Source organism: Thamnophis sirtalis, unplaced genomic scaffold (genome assembly GCF_051295495.1).
Source record: "Thamnophis sirtalis isolate CommonGarterSnake01/CBP01778 unplaced genomic scaffold, rThaSir2_p1.2 scaffold_2, whole genome shotgun sequence".
Lineage (NCBI taxonomy): Eukaryota > Metazoa > Chordata > Lepidosauria > Squamata > Natricidae > Thamnophis > Thamnophis sirtalis.
Genome location: NW_028261382.1, coordinates 147,919,436 through 147,935,142, shown reverse-complemented (window position 1 = coordinate 147,935,142; position 15,707 = coordinate 147,919,436). Strand labels below are relative to the sequence as shown.

General features: G+C 43.7%; 1 protein-coding gene across 2 annotated transcripts in view; it reads right to left on the bottom strand.

The window, feature by feature from the left end:
- CHST9 (carbohydrate sulfotransferase 9) overlaps window positions 1–15,473 on the bottom strand; it is a 70,295-nt gene extending 54,822 nt beyond the window's left edge. The window contains exons 1-2 of one of the 2 annotated variants that reach the window (XM_087707136.1): window positions 15,388–15,473; window positions 800–870 (exon numbers count right to left, since the gene is read on the bottom strand). In XM_087707136.1, coding sequence (XP_087563262.1) covers window positions 800–870; window positions 15,388–15,392 — 76 coding nt within the window. In that variant the 5' untranslated portion in view covers window positions 15,393–15,473. The remainder of the gene's footprint in view (window positions 1–799; window positions 871–15,387) is intronic. The other variant, XM_087707137.1, reaches the window with a different exon arrangement.
- Window positions 15,474–15,707: the final 234 nt, after the last annotated feature.

Below are 15,707 nucleotides of genomic sequence, written 5' to 3'. Positions count from 1 at the left end.
TGTGGAAGAGATGCACAAAAGTCTACTTGTAACCAATTGATACACTTTCTATAGTATTTGTTTTAAATTAAAAATTAAAAAAATTTAATTAAAAAAAAATTCAGCATGCAAACAAACCAGTGGTGGTATTCAGCAGGTTCTGACCAGTTCTGGAGAACCAGATGCGGAAATTTTGAGTAGTTTAGAGAACCGGTAAATACCGTCTCTGGCTGGCCCCGCCCCATCTATTCTCTGCCTCCTGAGTCCCAGCTGATCAGGAGGGAATGGGGATTTTGCAGTAACCTTCCCCTGCCATACCCACCAAGCCAAGCCACACCCACAAATCCATGCCCACAGAATTGGTAGTAAACATTTTTGAATCCTACCACTAAAACAAACCCCTATATTTAAGGTATTATTATTATTGCTATTAAGCTTATAGATAGTCCTCAATTTATGACCATAAACATTGACCCCAAAATTTTTGTTCTTAAGTGAGTTTTGCCCATTTTACAACCTTTGTTACCATAGTTGTTAAGAGAATCACTGCAGTTGTTAAGTTAGTAACATGATTGTTAAGTGAATCTGACTTCCCCATCGACTACTTTAAAAAAAGCCACCAATGACCATCATAAGTATGATTCATTTGCCAAGTGCCTGAATTTTGATCACGTGAGTTTGAAAATGCTGCAGTGATCATATGAAAAATGGACATTATTCATTTTTTCCAGTGCTGATGTAACTTCGAACAGTCATTAAACAAAATGTTTAAATTGAGGAGTACCTATATTAAGCATACAGAAAATTAAGAACAGCTTACCCAAAGCATGAGAATCTTTGAAATTTGTCCTCCTTATTTTCCCACATAATCTCATTAAAGATTTATACGATCTGAAGAGAAAAAAGTGTTATTATCCACTTTTAATGTAAATACTTTTAATTATATTTTAATGTTAGTATTTTTAATATAGTGTAAAGACAAATGTATATTGCTGGTCTTTGACCATAATAAAGATCTTACTTTCTCATTAAAGAATACTGGCTATTTAGATAATATGTAGGAGTTGAAATATTCAATGCAGAAAGAAAGGCTTTCCATTAACAGTTTAATACACAGAAGAAAAATACTGTATTATTAACATTGTTAATATTGACACACTTTGATTTAGCCTATAACCTTTGGCACAATGTAAAACCAATAGAGCAGAAAGTAGCATGGAGACAAACTCTAAAAGCCACCAGCTAAGACAATAATTTTCATTTAATGGAGGCAATTATAGGCAAACTTAGTTTAGCTAAAACAAATGGTTTTACAAAACAGAAAAAGGACCAATGTTATGCATGCTTCTGCAAAAATTCTCATTTCTGATCAGTGGAGCTTACTTCTAAGCAATTATGCACACGATTGCAGTGTAAAGATTAGGTATCACATGTTTCTTTTTATTCTGTGAAATGCATTGGTCTGGTAACAACAGAAGTGATCATTTTTGCAGACCCTCAGAGAATAACAAAAAAATAATGCTTTGAAGCAGAGAACTGAAACGAAATCTTGAAAGCTTCAGGGTGGTCTTTTATTCATTTAAATAATTGTACCAAAATTCAATCTATGTATGTTATTTTTAACTTCCAAATTCCATACTTTACAATCAGAAAACTAATTGTAGGTCAGTAATATCAGAATAGAAAAAATATATTTTGAAACAGAACATTTAGTAAAGGGTCAGACAAGGGCCAATAACATAATATAGTTTAAATCTATTTCAATACAAGTGCCATATCAAACGTGATTTTAATTCTTGGAAAGAAAATCATAAGTGACATGATAATTTTTCACCTGTACAACTGTTGTAGCATCCCCATAATCATGTGCTCAAAATTCAGACACTTGGCAACTGACTCATTTTTATGATGCTTACAGTGTCCTGGGCTCATATGATCACTTTTATAACTTTTTGACAAGCAAATTCATTTGGGAGGCCAGATTCACTTAACTCTGTTGTTAACAATTTAGTGATTCACTTAACAACTGTGGCAAAAAGGTTGTAAAATGGAGCAAAAGTCACTTAACAAATGTCTCACTTAGCAACAGAAATTTTGAGCTCAATTGGGGTCATAAATTGAAGACTACCTATACCTAAATATATACAGGAAGAATATTTAGATCAATATTTAGATGAATTTAATAGCATAAAATTCTTTTTAAATCTATTTTAGCAATTTCTATTAAAGAACTAACAATAAAGATACTTCATAAATGAATCAGACATAAATAGTTCCTAGATTCTTCTTAAGAGGTTATAATTGTATTAGTGTATATTAGTCTCTCTGGTGGTAATTTTCATTTAGTTATTTTCCTTTAGACTGGAAGGTTTAAAAAACTGAAATCATTACAGAGCAGCCTTTAATACTGAATGCCGATGTTATTTTAGTATTCAATTTCCACAAAAAAACCAAAATGTTATAATAAATTAATTGTATATGTTAGTTGCCAACAATCTTTTAGTAGCCATTTTTTCACAAGTTTGCAATGTTATACAAGATTTTGCCAATCTTACTTAGAATCTTATCAGGTTTTGATACTTTTGTTCAAAGTTTCCAAACATCAACATTTAAGACAGTGAACGTTTTTATAAGACTTTATTTATTTATTTATCAACCTACAGAGGTGGAATTCAGCCAGATCACACCTATTCAGGAGAACCAGTTATTTCATTCCAAGCAGTTTGGAGAACCGGTTGTTGGAAAAAATCTCATTTTGTTTTTTTCCACTTTACAGTAATCCTGTAAGGAAGGCAGGAAGAAAATATTCTGGTGTTGTTTCTAGCCTAATCTTTATTGCCCTGCTTACAGAAACTGACTCTCCGGTTAACCCTTATTACATTGTAGGAGCTGAGGCAAAGCACCCATTGACGTGAGTGACATTGAGTTGGCCATTTAGAGGATCGGCGGGAAAGACGAGATGAGAGCCAGGACTGTTGAACAAGAGGTTTATTTATAACAGAAACTATTTACAGGTGATTCAGCACCATCCCTGCTTGACAGCTATTTAAACAAGCTGTCAGAGCAGGGATAGCCAATGGGCACGCTTTAGTGTCTAGCAACTGATGACGCTGCGCCTAAACCAATCAGGGTGCCTCTAGCAGCTAGCAACATGCGATGCTGCGCCCCAGCCAATCAGGGCGCAGCCTGGCTTGTTGCTAGCTGCCTGGTTGTATGTCGAGGACTTTCCGAGTCCTCAACACCCCTTCCCCCCGAGTGAGAGCACATGCTCAGTATTTGGAGCATGCGTAGTCAGCAAGATAGGCAGGGCGGTGCCGGATCCGCCCAGAATGCCTCAGTTCTACAGGAGTCATCGGACGGGTGAGTCCTGCTCGTTGTAGCTCCTCCCTGAAGGGAGTGGAGCTCCGAGCAACGCCATCTTGGGACGGCCCAGAAGGCGGGTGCAACGCATCAGGTAGCACAGGCCGTGGGGTGCAGCAACGGGTGGAGTCGCCTTGTCGGGAGGCGGCAACCGGTGATGTATTGTCGTTGAAACTGAGAAAGAGGGCTTGACTGGTTTGAGTTTGTGACGGGAACGCCGGCCAACAGGGGGCGTCCGGATAGGTGGGGCCTGCTTGAGAAAAGGCCCTTTTGCGAGAAACTGGTTGGGCAAACACAGATTGAGGCATGTAACTGGCAGGTGGAAATCCTGCAACGTTGGAGTAGGGGAGGCCTGCCTGGGGAAAGGCCTCAAACTGGAAACTTTGGACCAGCTGGCAAGCAGCTGTGTCGTTGGCCCCTGGATCAGATGGGAAGCTGGTCTCAGCGGGGAGACGCCTCCTTAGCTGATCCACGTGGCGCCTCCACTCGGATCCATCGGCCAGTCCGACCCTGTAAGAACAGGCGCCGGTTATGGACAGAATAGAGGCAGCCACCCATTTAGTGTCCCCTGAGAAAGAACGGGCCCAAACCAAATCCCCCACTAAAAAAGAGCAGGAAGGGGAGACCCCCAGGTTGCACGGCTGCTCCCCTGAATAGAGCGGATAAAGCTTATCCAGGGGGCTCTGCAGGTGCTGACCCATCAACAGCTCTGCGGGGCTTTTGTTGGTCGTTGGGCAGGGGGTAGAGTGTTGGCTTAACAGGTAAACCGCCACCCTCGCCGGCCAATCGCCCTGGTCCATCAGGCCAAGCGCCTCCTTGGCCGAGCGGACCGCACGCTCCACCCGGCCATTGCAGGGCACGTGCCGGATACCCTGCAAGGCCAGGAATTCCTGGAAAGTGGTAGAAGCGAATTGGGGCCCGTTGTCAGAGACTATCATGTCCGACAACCCGTGGGTTGTGAACAACCGGCGCAGGGCCCTGACACTACTCTCAGCTGAGGTGGAGGTCATAAGGACCAGCTCCACCCAGTGAGAGTAGGCATCCACCACAATCAGGAATGTCTGGCCATGGAAGGGGCCGGCGAAATCGATGTAGATACGCAACCACGGGCCTCTAGGAGCCTCCCACTCGCAAGTAGGCACCGCCAGGGGGTTGGGATGGGAGAGCTGACAGGTAGAACAGCAGTCGACCCAGGCTTCTATCTCTGTGTCCAGCAAGGGCCAACAGACATAGCTGCGCACCAACGCCTTCATGCGCGCTATGCCCAGGTGGTCCTTGTGGAGCAGAGACAGGACCTGGGAGCACAGAATGGGAAGAATCACCACCCAATCTCCCCAAATGAGGCACCCGCTATGGAGAGACAATTCGGCTTGACGGGCCTTAAAAGGCCGGAAGCTATCAGCCACCTTCCCCAGAGGCCAACCCTGGAGGACCCAGGAGCAGACCTGAGCTAAAACTGGGTCGGCCTTAGTGTGGGCCGCTACGTCCGCGGCAGTGAGGGGAAGGCCCGAGGAGGCAATCAAAAGAACAGAGAGAGAAGGCACTGTGGTCGGATCAGAGTCTGGCAAGGGGCAGCGGCTAAGAGCATCGGCATGCCCCAGCTGCTTGCCCGGATGGTAGAGCAGCGTATAAGATACGCCGCCAGGAATTCCATCCAGCGGGTCATCCTGGGGGAGAGGATGGGATGGGTCGGCTTGTCGCCTGCCAGAAGCCCAAGGAGAGGCTTGTGGTCAGTGACAAGGGTAAAGTGCCGACCATACAGATAGTCGTGGAATTTCTTAATCCCAGACACTGCAGCCTCCTTGTCGATCTGGCTGTAATTGTGCTCTGCAGAGGAGAGTGTCCAGGAGTAGAAAGCCATGGGGGCCTCTGAGCCATTTGGGAGGACATGGCTCAGGACAGCCCCCAGACCATAAGGGGAGGTGTCAGAGGCCAACGTCAGCGGCAGCTTGTCACTGTACTGTACTAAGACAGCCGCTGACGTAAGCGTGTCTTTGACAGCCACGAACGCATGCGCTTCGCAGCTGCCCCAGCACCAAGCTGCGGATCGGTCAAGCAACCGATGCAGCGGCTCAACTAGTGACACCTTGTGCGGCACGAAAGGTGCATAAAAATTGAGAAGCCCCAGGAACGCCTGTAACTCCACCTTGGAGGAGGGAGTAGGGGCGTTCCTGATGGCAGTAACCTTAGAAGGTGTAGGGTGGATCCCTTGGGCGTCAATCAAGAAGCCCAAGAACTCCACCCTAGGCACAGCAAACAAACATTTGCTGCGTTTCAATTTTAAACCCGCGCCCCTTAAACGAAGGAGGACCTTCCTGAGCATTTTGATGAGTTCTGAGCGGCTGGAAGCAGCGATCAGAACATCATTGAAATACGGAATCACACCAGGGAGCCCATGGAGCAAGCGCTCCATGAGGTTCTGGAAGATCCCCGGGGCCACGGAAACGCCGAATTGGAGGCGGCGACAACGAAAAGTCCCACGATGGGTGATGGTTTGGGCAGCCACCGCATTGTCATCCACCGGGAGCTGTTGGTAGGCCTGCGCCATATCCAGTTTTGCAAAGGTGCAGCCCCGCCCCAAGGAATGGAGCAGGTGCTGCACAACAGGGACTGGATAGGGGTTTGCCTGGAGGGCAAGGTTGATGGTCGACTTGTAGTCGGTGCAGATCCTGACCGACCCGTCGGACTTGACAGGGACCACAATTGGGGTCTCCCATCGTGAATAGTCGACGGGTTACAGGACGCCCTGCACCAACAGCTTATCCAGCTCGGCATCAACCTTGGCCCTCAAGGCAAAAGGCACCCTGCAAGCCTGCAGCTGAATTGGAGCAACCTGGGGATCGAGATTAAGGGAGATGGGGGTGCCCTTGTAGGAGCCCAGCTGGCCATCGAAAACATCCACGAATTCCGCGAGGACATCATCCAAAGAGGGGGAAGATGCACCCACCCTATGGATCCCCCTAATCGACAAGCCCAGGGGAGGGAACCAATCCAAGCCCAACAGGGCCGGCAGGGGCTTTTGTACTATCAGGACAGGCAGGCGGCCGTGAAAGTCCCCATAGTCAACCCAAATGGGGAAAGAACCCAGGGTAGGAATAAGAGTCCCTTGGTAGTCTCTGAGGGAAGTGTCCACCAGCTGCAGCTGGTCGCGGGTGAAGCGGGGACACAGGCGGGAGAAGGCGGACCAGGATAGCAGGGAGTGGGAGGAGTCGGAGTCCACCTCCATGCAGCAGGGCTGACCTTCCAGCTGGAGGGCTGCAGAGACCTTCCTCGCACCAGCGGATGCCTGGCTGACAGTCTCCCCGGCAAAGTCCGGCAGGCTGGCAGCGTAGCAATCTTCAGCCCATCTCGTGGGCCGAGGAGTCTGGCGGCGCGGCTGCGGTTGAGGCGCGGCAGGCTGCTGAAGGAAGGAAGGTGCAGGCAGTGAGGCACGGCAGACCTGGGCGATGTGGCCTTTCTTGCTACAGTGACGGCAGACGGTGCCCTTGAATGAGCATGCAGAATGGGCGTGTCTGCTGCCGCAGCCCACACACACAGACAAGGCAGGAACAGCCGGCTGAGGGGGAGGCCGCCGAGGTTGAGCACGGAGCTGGGCCACTTGCTCATAGCCAGGGTCTTCCAGCGGCACCAGCTCATCGATGAGGCAAGCCTGGGAAGCCGGCGGAGGGCACAGAGGAGGTGGAGGTGGAGGCGGAAGTAGCGGTTGAGGCTGAAGAAGAGGCTGCAGGCGCTGCATGTCAGCTGTGGACTGTTCCGAGAGCTCGGCTGCTCTGGCTTCGTCCACGGCCTGCTGCAAGGTGATCTCAGGGTGAGACAGGAGGCGGCGGTGAAGACGGATGTCTTTGACCCCACAGACAAATTATTCTACAAGGTTGTCTTCTAAGTCCCTGAAGTTGCATTGGATTGCCGTTACGCGTAGGGATTGCAGAAACTGGCTGATGGATTCCGCCAGTTTCTGGACGCATTGGCGAAATGCATAATGGCGGGCAATGCGAGATGGTGTGGGCGCATAATGATTCTTTAGTTTCGCCATCAGCGTCCCCCAGCTGAGCTGATAAACTGGCCGTGGGGAGGCCAGGGCCCTTGCAGAGGCGAACATAGCAGGCCCGCAGCAGCTAAGGAAGAAGCTGCACTTTTCCTCCGGTGGCAGGTTATGATTTTTTGAGGCTATGAGATAGCACTCAAAGCGCTTGAGGAACCCGGCCCACGACTCGCCGGCGGTCCCATATGGAGTGAACGGTGGTAAAGCTGCTGCCATGTTTAACTCTTAAGGCAAATCTCTCGGTCATGACATTTGGCAGAGAGAGGGGGGGGGGAAAGTTGTTGGTTTGCAGAGCCGGCGGTTGCTTCGCGGGTTGAGTGGCTACGTGGCTGATTTTCCTCTCGTTCAGTCCTAGGCGCTGTTTATTGGAATCACCGGCATCCCACCTTCGTCGCCAGTTTAGAGGATTGGCGGGAAAGATGAGACGAGATGAGAGCCAGGACTGCCGAACAAGAGGTTTATTTACAACAGAAACTATTTACAGGCGATTCAGCACCATCCCTGCTTGACAGCTATTTAAACGAGCTGTCAGAGCAGGGATAGCCAATGGGCACGCTTTAGCGTCTAGCAACTGATGACACTGTGCCTAAACCAATCAGGGCACCTCTAGCAGCTAGCAACAGGCGATGCTGCGCCCCAGCCAATCAGGGTGGTCGTATGTCGAGGACTCTCTGAGTCCTCAACAGGCCATGCCCACCCAGTCACATGACCAACAAGCCACGCCTACCCAGCTGGTCATTAGGGCAGAAAACCATTTGTTAAATTATTTGAATTCCACCACTGTCAACCTATAAACCATATCAGTCATGAAAGTGTCTCTAAATTACATAATAGGATTAACGCTTCATGTTTAAAAAATAGTAAGTAAAAGCTAACAGGAAGATAAGATCTTGAACGTGAACTATACTGGGAAACAATAACTAGAACAGACCTAATCCCAACCATTAAAAAGACTATCACTACATTCTAGGCTAGGGTCAGCTGATTAAAAAAAATCATTTTTATAGCTTTATCAAATTCTATTGGATTTGGAGCCTTATGGACCTTAGAGAGATGCTGTTCCACAGGGCAAACACAGCTCCCATGAATGAATGGATCGTATGTCTCACATGATGTCATTGCTTGACAGCTGGGACCCAATTCACCAAGACCTTATTTATTAGTAAAAACAACAGGAGAAATATGATCCCATAGTAACCATGCCATAATCTAAGCTTTTCTCATGACAACATCTTGAATTACAGTTGGTAACCAGCGCAGCTCAAATGGAAACTGGTCAAACCTGTAACTACACACATATTTTTAATCTTCCTCCCAAATTAAAATTTTGTTTTAGTTCCTTGAATGCCGTGAGTAGAAGGCTGTGGTATGTGCTATGAAGCTCATGGGCACATTATCATTCTTTGGCTAAAATAAAAGTAAAAGTTGTGCTGTTGCTCCAGTTGCTGCATTCCAATTTATCTGGGATGCTGCTCTGGCTTAAATTTGCCTTTTTTAACAAGAAGCTGGATGGACTTCCATACAAAACATGGGTTCTAAGAATACATTTGGGTGCAATGTAAGCAAAGAAACCTTCTGAATACAGATGCTTCAGAAAGATCTTGGTAGTCACTAATAGACTACTGATGTGACAAAGATACATTGTTTACTCTGGGTTTGCTTTTTGCACATTTTGCTTTCAAAAATGTTTAGTTCTGATGTACTTCTGAGCCTCCAAAAATCCTAAATCCCTCTCCATATTTTATATCAGAGCTGAACAACCTAGAGTCAAGATACTTTTTAATTTTTTTAGCTGGATTCAAATCCCAAAACAATAGTTCCAAACACTTTAAAACAATAATGTAGATATCTCAAGTGGTCCCTGATTTTGATCTATAGGAAGTTAAAATCTACCCCTCTTCCAGAAAATGAAATATTTTAGGCAATATTAAAAAGGCAAAATATTTCCCCTAAAAAGAGAAGTAGAAATTCAGAGAGGCAGAAACCTAGCTCCCCCACCTTTGTTAATGGGTCATTAAGGCCTGAGCCAGTCTATTCTACATAACAAAAATCTACCCCCTTCAGGGAGAGCCATTTCATTGCCCTTCACTGCACACCCACCAAGTTTCAACCAAACATAGCACGCAGACAACCAACAAAGCTAGCTATGACCTGTGACAGCAACCAATCAGGATACTTTTCCTATGCCCCAGGAAGTTCAAAGCCCAGAGGGCATAAAACCCAGGGACTCTCAACATCTCTTCCATTTTCACCCAGAAGCTCCAGGGCATGTGATCCTGTCCACAATTAAACCATCTTTCCAAACAGCCTCCATGTTTCCAGTGTTTTTCCCCCATTTGGAACTGAACCCAGATAACATTTCTTCCAACAGATCTTTTACTTAAGGCCAAATTTACTATAGAATAGAATACAATTCTTTATTGGCCAGGTGTGATTGGACATACAAGGAATTTGTCTTTGGTGCATATGCTCTCAGTGTACATCAAAAGACAAGATACATTATGTATCTTACATATCTATTGTGTAAGAAATCTCTTATGTTTTCCCATTCCCATTTTTATTTACTCAAATTTCTGCTTGCTGGAAAATGTGCAAAGAAACATGGGGAGAAGCTCATGTCTACAAAATTGGTACCATATAATAAAAAGTTTAAGCACCCCTTTTCAGATTCAGAAACAAAAACAAGCCTGCTAACTGCTCCTTTTATTATTTTATTAAACAGACATCCAGAATAGTCTCTCTTACATTTTAGATGTATTCTGCCAATAGCAAAAATAAAAAAAATTGTCTATATACATATTCAGAAGCCACTCTTAGACATAAAATACCAAATTATTAATTACTGACAGCATTTTAAAACAATGTCATTAACTGATTTTAACTTATTTAATAATTTTGAATTGTTTGGATTCCTATGGACTGCCTCAACATGTCACACACCCAGAAACAGCATTGTTTGTTTATGGTGTCTTCAAGTTGGTCTTGACTCCTGGTATCTGCTTGGACATGTCCCTGCGATTTTCTTGGCAAGATTTTTTAAGTGGCTTGCCATTACCTGTTTCCTAGCTGAAAGTGACTAGTTTAAGGTCACCTAGTTTGTTTCATATTGAAGGTGAGGACTATATCCCATGGCCTCCAGGTCCCCAGTGACCTAATCAATATACAAAATTGGTTCTCTTAAAATTGTGAGAAAACTGAAGACCTTTTTTTTTTAGATAAATCTGATAAGAAGGAATTTGATAACAAACAATGTAATAAAAAAGACAACCTTTTCAGAGTTTTTTGTTATTCAAATGTTAAATGTTTTACTGAAGTAAACAAATACTGAAGTATTTGGAATCTGTTTTGCTACAATTTTATTTCTCTTTGTTCCTCTAATTTAATATATCTTAATGTAAAGTCTTTTTGTCATCTTTGCAATTTGTTAGGCAATGATGCTGGGTTGGAGGAATCGGATAAAAAAAATAAGGCAGATTGGATAAGACCAGAAGATAAAGGTTTTGTCTCCTGTCTCTCTCTCTCTTTAGATTAAAACCAACAATACATGAATGACTTTCCTCCCTCCCAATCTGCTTTAGAAGATAGTCATCTCATTGGAAGAAGATTTAGGTTGACCCCACATGTTCAGTCCCATTGACCAATCCATCCAATCCTGAACAAATGGAATTAGGGAGAAGACAGTCTAGTCTGAAGTCAGAACTGAACCCCCTAATTTGCCTTCTCCACTAGTAACATGTGTAATATTTAAACAATGCTATTTACATTTCTTTTCACAAGTGAACCCCAACTACTTTCCATTTTATAACTGAAAAAATACCTGCTTAGCTTACAAGAAGCTCATAATAAGCTTTTGTAAATGTTTAACTGCAGTAGATGTCAGTAAAATTTAAGATACCTATAATGTTTCTCTTTGTTATATGATTTTTTTTTGGATTTCAGCTATAGAAGAAAGCTTTAGTCTAATTTACACTCTTGGGATATAAACTCTTTCCCACAAAGTTTCTTATGGCATGTTCAAACAAAACATGAGAGGAAGTGGAACATGTTCACATTCTAGTTTTATATCCAATATTCTTCTCTGCTCTATGCACATCTCCCTTAGAGGGAGTCTTCATATATCCAGCTGAACTCATAAAACATGGTTTTCTGTTCTTAAAACTCAGGAGTAGTGCAAGTAGGGATCAAAGCACTGATCTTGAATGAGAGGAAAAAGAAACATTTCACATTACTAATTTAGAATTCTGTGATGAATTAAGACAGGCTTTAAATCAGCACAATAATGACTGGATAATATTATAATTCACCAGGGCAGAAATCTTTAGTGTCGGAAAGAGAGACTGGTAGACTTTCTGTTAGGGAGGAGCTGTGGTGGTAAAGTAGAAAGAATGCTGTAATACAGGCGAACTCTGCCCACAGTCAGGAGTTTGAACCTGACTGGCTCAAGGTTTCCATCCTTCCAAGATCAGTTACATGAGGACCCTGTGTGTGTGTGTGTGTGTGTGTGTGTGTGTGTGTGTGAAATAAGCAGATATTTGTAAACTGTTCAGAGAGTGTGGTCCTAGAATACCACACAGTCCTTAGGATAATTTCAAAATGCCTTGTGCAAGAAATAGATCCAAATCTCTGTAATGCATGTCTCTTTATTGCAATCAGCACTGGATGACAGAGAAATGAAATGACAAAAAATAGAAGAGGCATTAGTGAGACAGAAAGGCCATTTTGTCATGTTTATTAAAATGTATACAATAATAAGTGTCGATGGGAATTCTCAGTTATCCAGGTCATGGTTGTTAACAAGGTGCTATTTTTTTTTCCAATCTGCAACTGAGCTTTTTCTTTTTTAATTGAAGACATTTAACTTTTCCTCCAATAAGCTTCTTCATCTCTAATTGACTGGTAGGGAAAGCAGGATTTATACTCTTTTCAATCAGCCAGAGTACAGATGAGTATGAATTGCCTTGAGACTTCTAAAAGGACTTCATTGTAAGCAGAAGATAAGCAGTTTCAGGGATTGCATTGTAAACAGGAGATAAGTGGGGGAGGGGGGAGGTACCACACCACCTATCAATGCAGTGTTAACAATGCAGTCCTTTCAGCATCCCAAGCCAGTTGCACACTGATTTGCAGTCTTGATTCAGGTACTCTGAGGACACAGATTAATCCCCAGGTATTGTCAACAACTACAGTGTTGAAAAGAGGTGGGGGAAGAATGTTATTTTAATAAAAAATAACCATAGGAGATTCTTTATTCCAAATTAACTTTATTTATTTCATTGTGCTGGTTATCCGTTAACCTTTAACACAAATCCATGATCCATTGAGACTGGAAACAATAGAAAATACCTTGTAAGAATAGATTATTGAATTGCACTTCTGCTAAACTTTAAATTACAAAAATAAGTACCAAATCCAAGTACCTGGGCAAGAGTAGTTAACCAGACAAAGAACCTCTCCAGTCACACTTCCCCACACCCACAAATAGGTTGCCCAAACCACCCAATTTTTTTTTGACATCAGGAAGGAAATTAAGATTGACCTCACACTACAACCAGCACATACATACCACTTACTATAGGACCAGTTCTATAAAACAAACTCTCTGTACCCCAATTTCTCTATAGTTACCTTCAAACCTCTTAGCTTTTGGGAATAAACATTTCCCCTCTTTTCCACCAGCATTATGCCTTGAGTTTTATTTGTTTGCAATATCCTGGTTCAGAAAAGGGATCCAGAAATTCTTTTCACAGAGTATAAATCCTTCCTTCCAGATCACTTAGTTAGAAATGAAGAAGCTCTTCAGAGGTGAAGTGAAATGTCTTCAAGAAAAGTGTAGTTGCCATTTGTGTGTGTGTGTTGGAGCACCTTTGGGATATACAATCATAATTTTTTCAAGTCATCAAAGTTTTGTGACATTCATATTTCTGTTGCATTAGACTAATAAAGTATCATTCTGAAAGTAATTTTTAGGCATATCTGAAGTCCACAGATAATTTATAAATGAGTTCTACTGAGATGAGCCAAATTATCTACACAGAGTATAGAAGAGTATAAAAGAAACAAAAATTAAAGCCAGTGTCAAACAACTGAATTATAATATATTTAAAAATAATTTACTTTTACACAGAATGTAAGTATTTCAATTCCTCAATAAAGTTTTTTTCCAGTTCCTATCTTTGCATGGTGAGCAATATTTACAATGAAGAAAGGGATTACTTTTATGACTATCTAGTTTTAATCCTGTTTAATCCCATTTGTTGCATAAAAACCTTTCTGGAAAATTGACAAAGTGATAATTCCACAAAAAATATTTCATTTAGCTCAAATATCTACAAGTGGGTACCTTCCAATTTCTCTGTCAATAACCTCCTGGTCACTAATGGTATCATGGGAAAGTACTACTTTAGGGAAAGCTATTCTAAACTTTGTTTCATTTCTCACAATTTTTATATTCCCGACCGAAATTCTGGAATTTAAAGAAAGCTTCAATTTATGGATTTCTGGCAACAGCACAATCATTGCATTCCCTCGGAATAAAATGAGCGTTACACATATAATAGAAAAACAAACTATGTTGGAAAGCACCCACTATAAATGCATTAAAAACCATTAAGTCACCAAAAGTCATTGTGAGCAAGATGGGTAGTCTCCAAATTTATATTATATATGTAAAAACCACCAACAATTTCAGGTTCTTTTGCTTTAAAGCAGTACAAAAGAGGTTTACTTGGCTATAAAAGCTTCTTCTTCCTTTTTTACAATTATGACGAAACTTTAAAACTTTTTAAAGGATGCTCTTGGGATGGGGAGGTATCTGGGAAAAGATAATGCTATGAATGGAAAATAATATAATAAAGAATAGTGTTGAATTGGCCCCACAAGTAATGCTTTTGGGAAGCTTTTGCAATTGCAGAGTAGGGAGACAGCAATACAGTGTCAAGGCACCTTAGGGGATAGTTTGGTCAATAACAGCGAACCCAGCATTTCTTAATATTCAAACTTTCACGGAGAAGCGGGTTGCCAGCATTTAAAACACTTTGCTGACATTGCCCGAGCAAGTCAGGTAATCCTATAAAGTCGTTCAAAGTTATTATTATAATGCTGTCCAATGACAGAGTTGGAGTGGGGTGGTGGGCTCAGAGGTGCAACCTTGAATTATAGTCCCTGGTTCCTACTCAAAGGAACCTGGATCAAGCCGCGAGTCCAACACTTGAGGTGAAAAATCGAGGGAGGGAAGGTAGCAACATAACGTTCAAAAAGATAGAATTAAAAAAAAAGAAGAATTAACATGAGACAGAGTGAGAGTCGGTTTGGTGTAGTGGTTAAGACACCAGAAAACCATGAGTTCTAAAATTGGTGTATTAACCATTAAGCCAGGGGTCCCCAAATTTGGCAACTTTAAGACTTGTGGACTTTAACTCCCAGAATTCTTCAGCCAGCTGTACTGGTTAAGCAGACTAAGCACGTGCTTAGGGTACCAGGCCCAAGGGGACACAAAAAAGCTGAGAAAACAACAACTCAATAAAGATTTGTACAGTATATACAAAGGAGGAGCACCAAGATTTGTCAGTGCTTAGGGCATCAGTGAGCCTTAATTCACCACTGAGTCCTAGGCTTGCCTTGGGCACAAAGCCACTTTGGGCCAGGCACTCTCTCTCAGCCCGAGAGAGCTGGCAATGGTAAAACGACTTCTGAAACCTTGCCAAGAAAACTCCAAGGACTTGTCCTGGCAGCCTCCCTGTACCAAAAAGCGGACTATTAAATGCACCCAAAGCAAAACAAACAAAACTGTAGGTAAAAGTGGAGAAGAGGGAGGTGCATTGCCATGCCAGAGCAGAGCGAAGCGAGTCTGTTTAGAAAGGCGTTTCGCATTGACAATAAGTTCCCGAAAATGCCCACCGCCTATCCTGAGCAGCCGCTGTCCCCCAAGTCCTTCAAGAGCCCTCGTTCCCCACTTGGGCGGGTTATTGGCAAGCGAGTTGGCCATGCCCAAGCAGCACCAGCTTTACCTCATCCTAGGAGAAGTTCAGCCGGAGACCAAGTGTCAGGTCTCACACGCCCCAGCATGCGCCCCGCGCTTCCTTCGCAGAGGAGGCTCCCACCTCCCGATCAGGAAAGAGGCTTCTGTGGCGCAGCGCTCGCCTCCCGCGGCGAAATGAGACGGGGTGAAACTCCCCAGCCCGCCTGCTTCGACGCGGAGCCCCGCCTCGCGAACTTCTCGACCTACCCGCGAGCCAGGCAGCCCCGGCCCTTTCCTTTCCCCGAAGTGGTGGTGGGTTGCCCCGCCCGCTCGGCAAGCTGCTACCTTTCAGGAGTCTTCGGGCCGGCT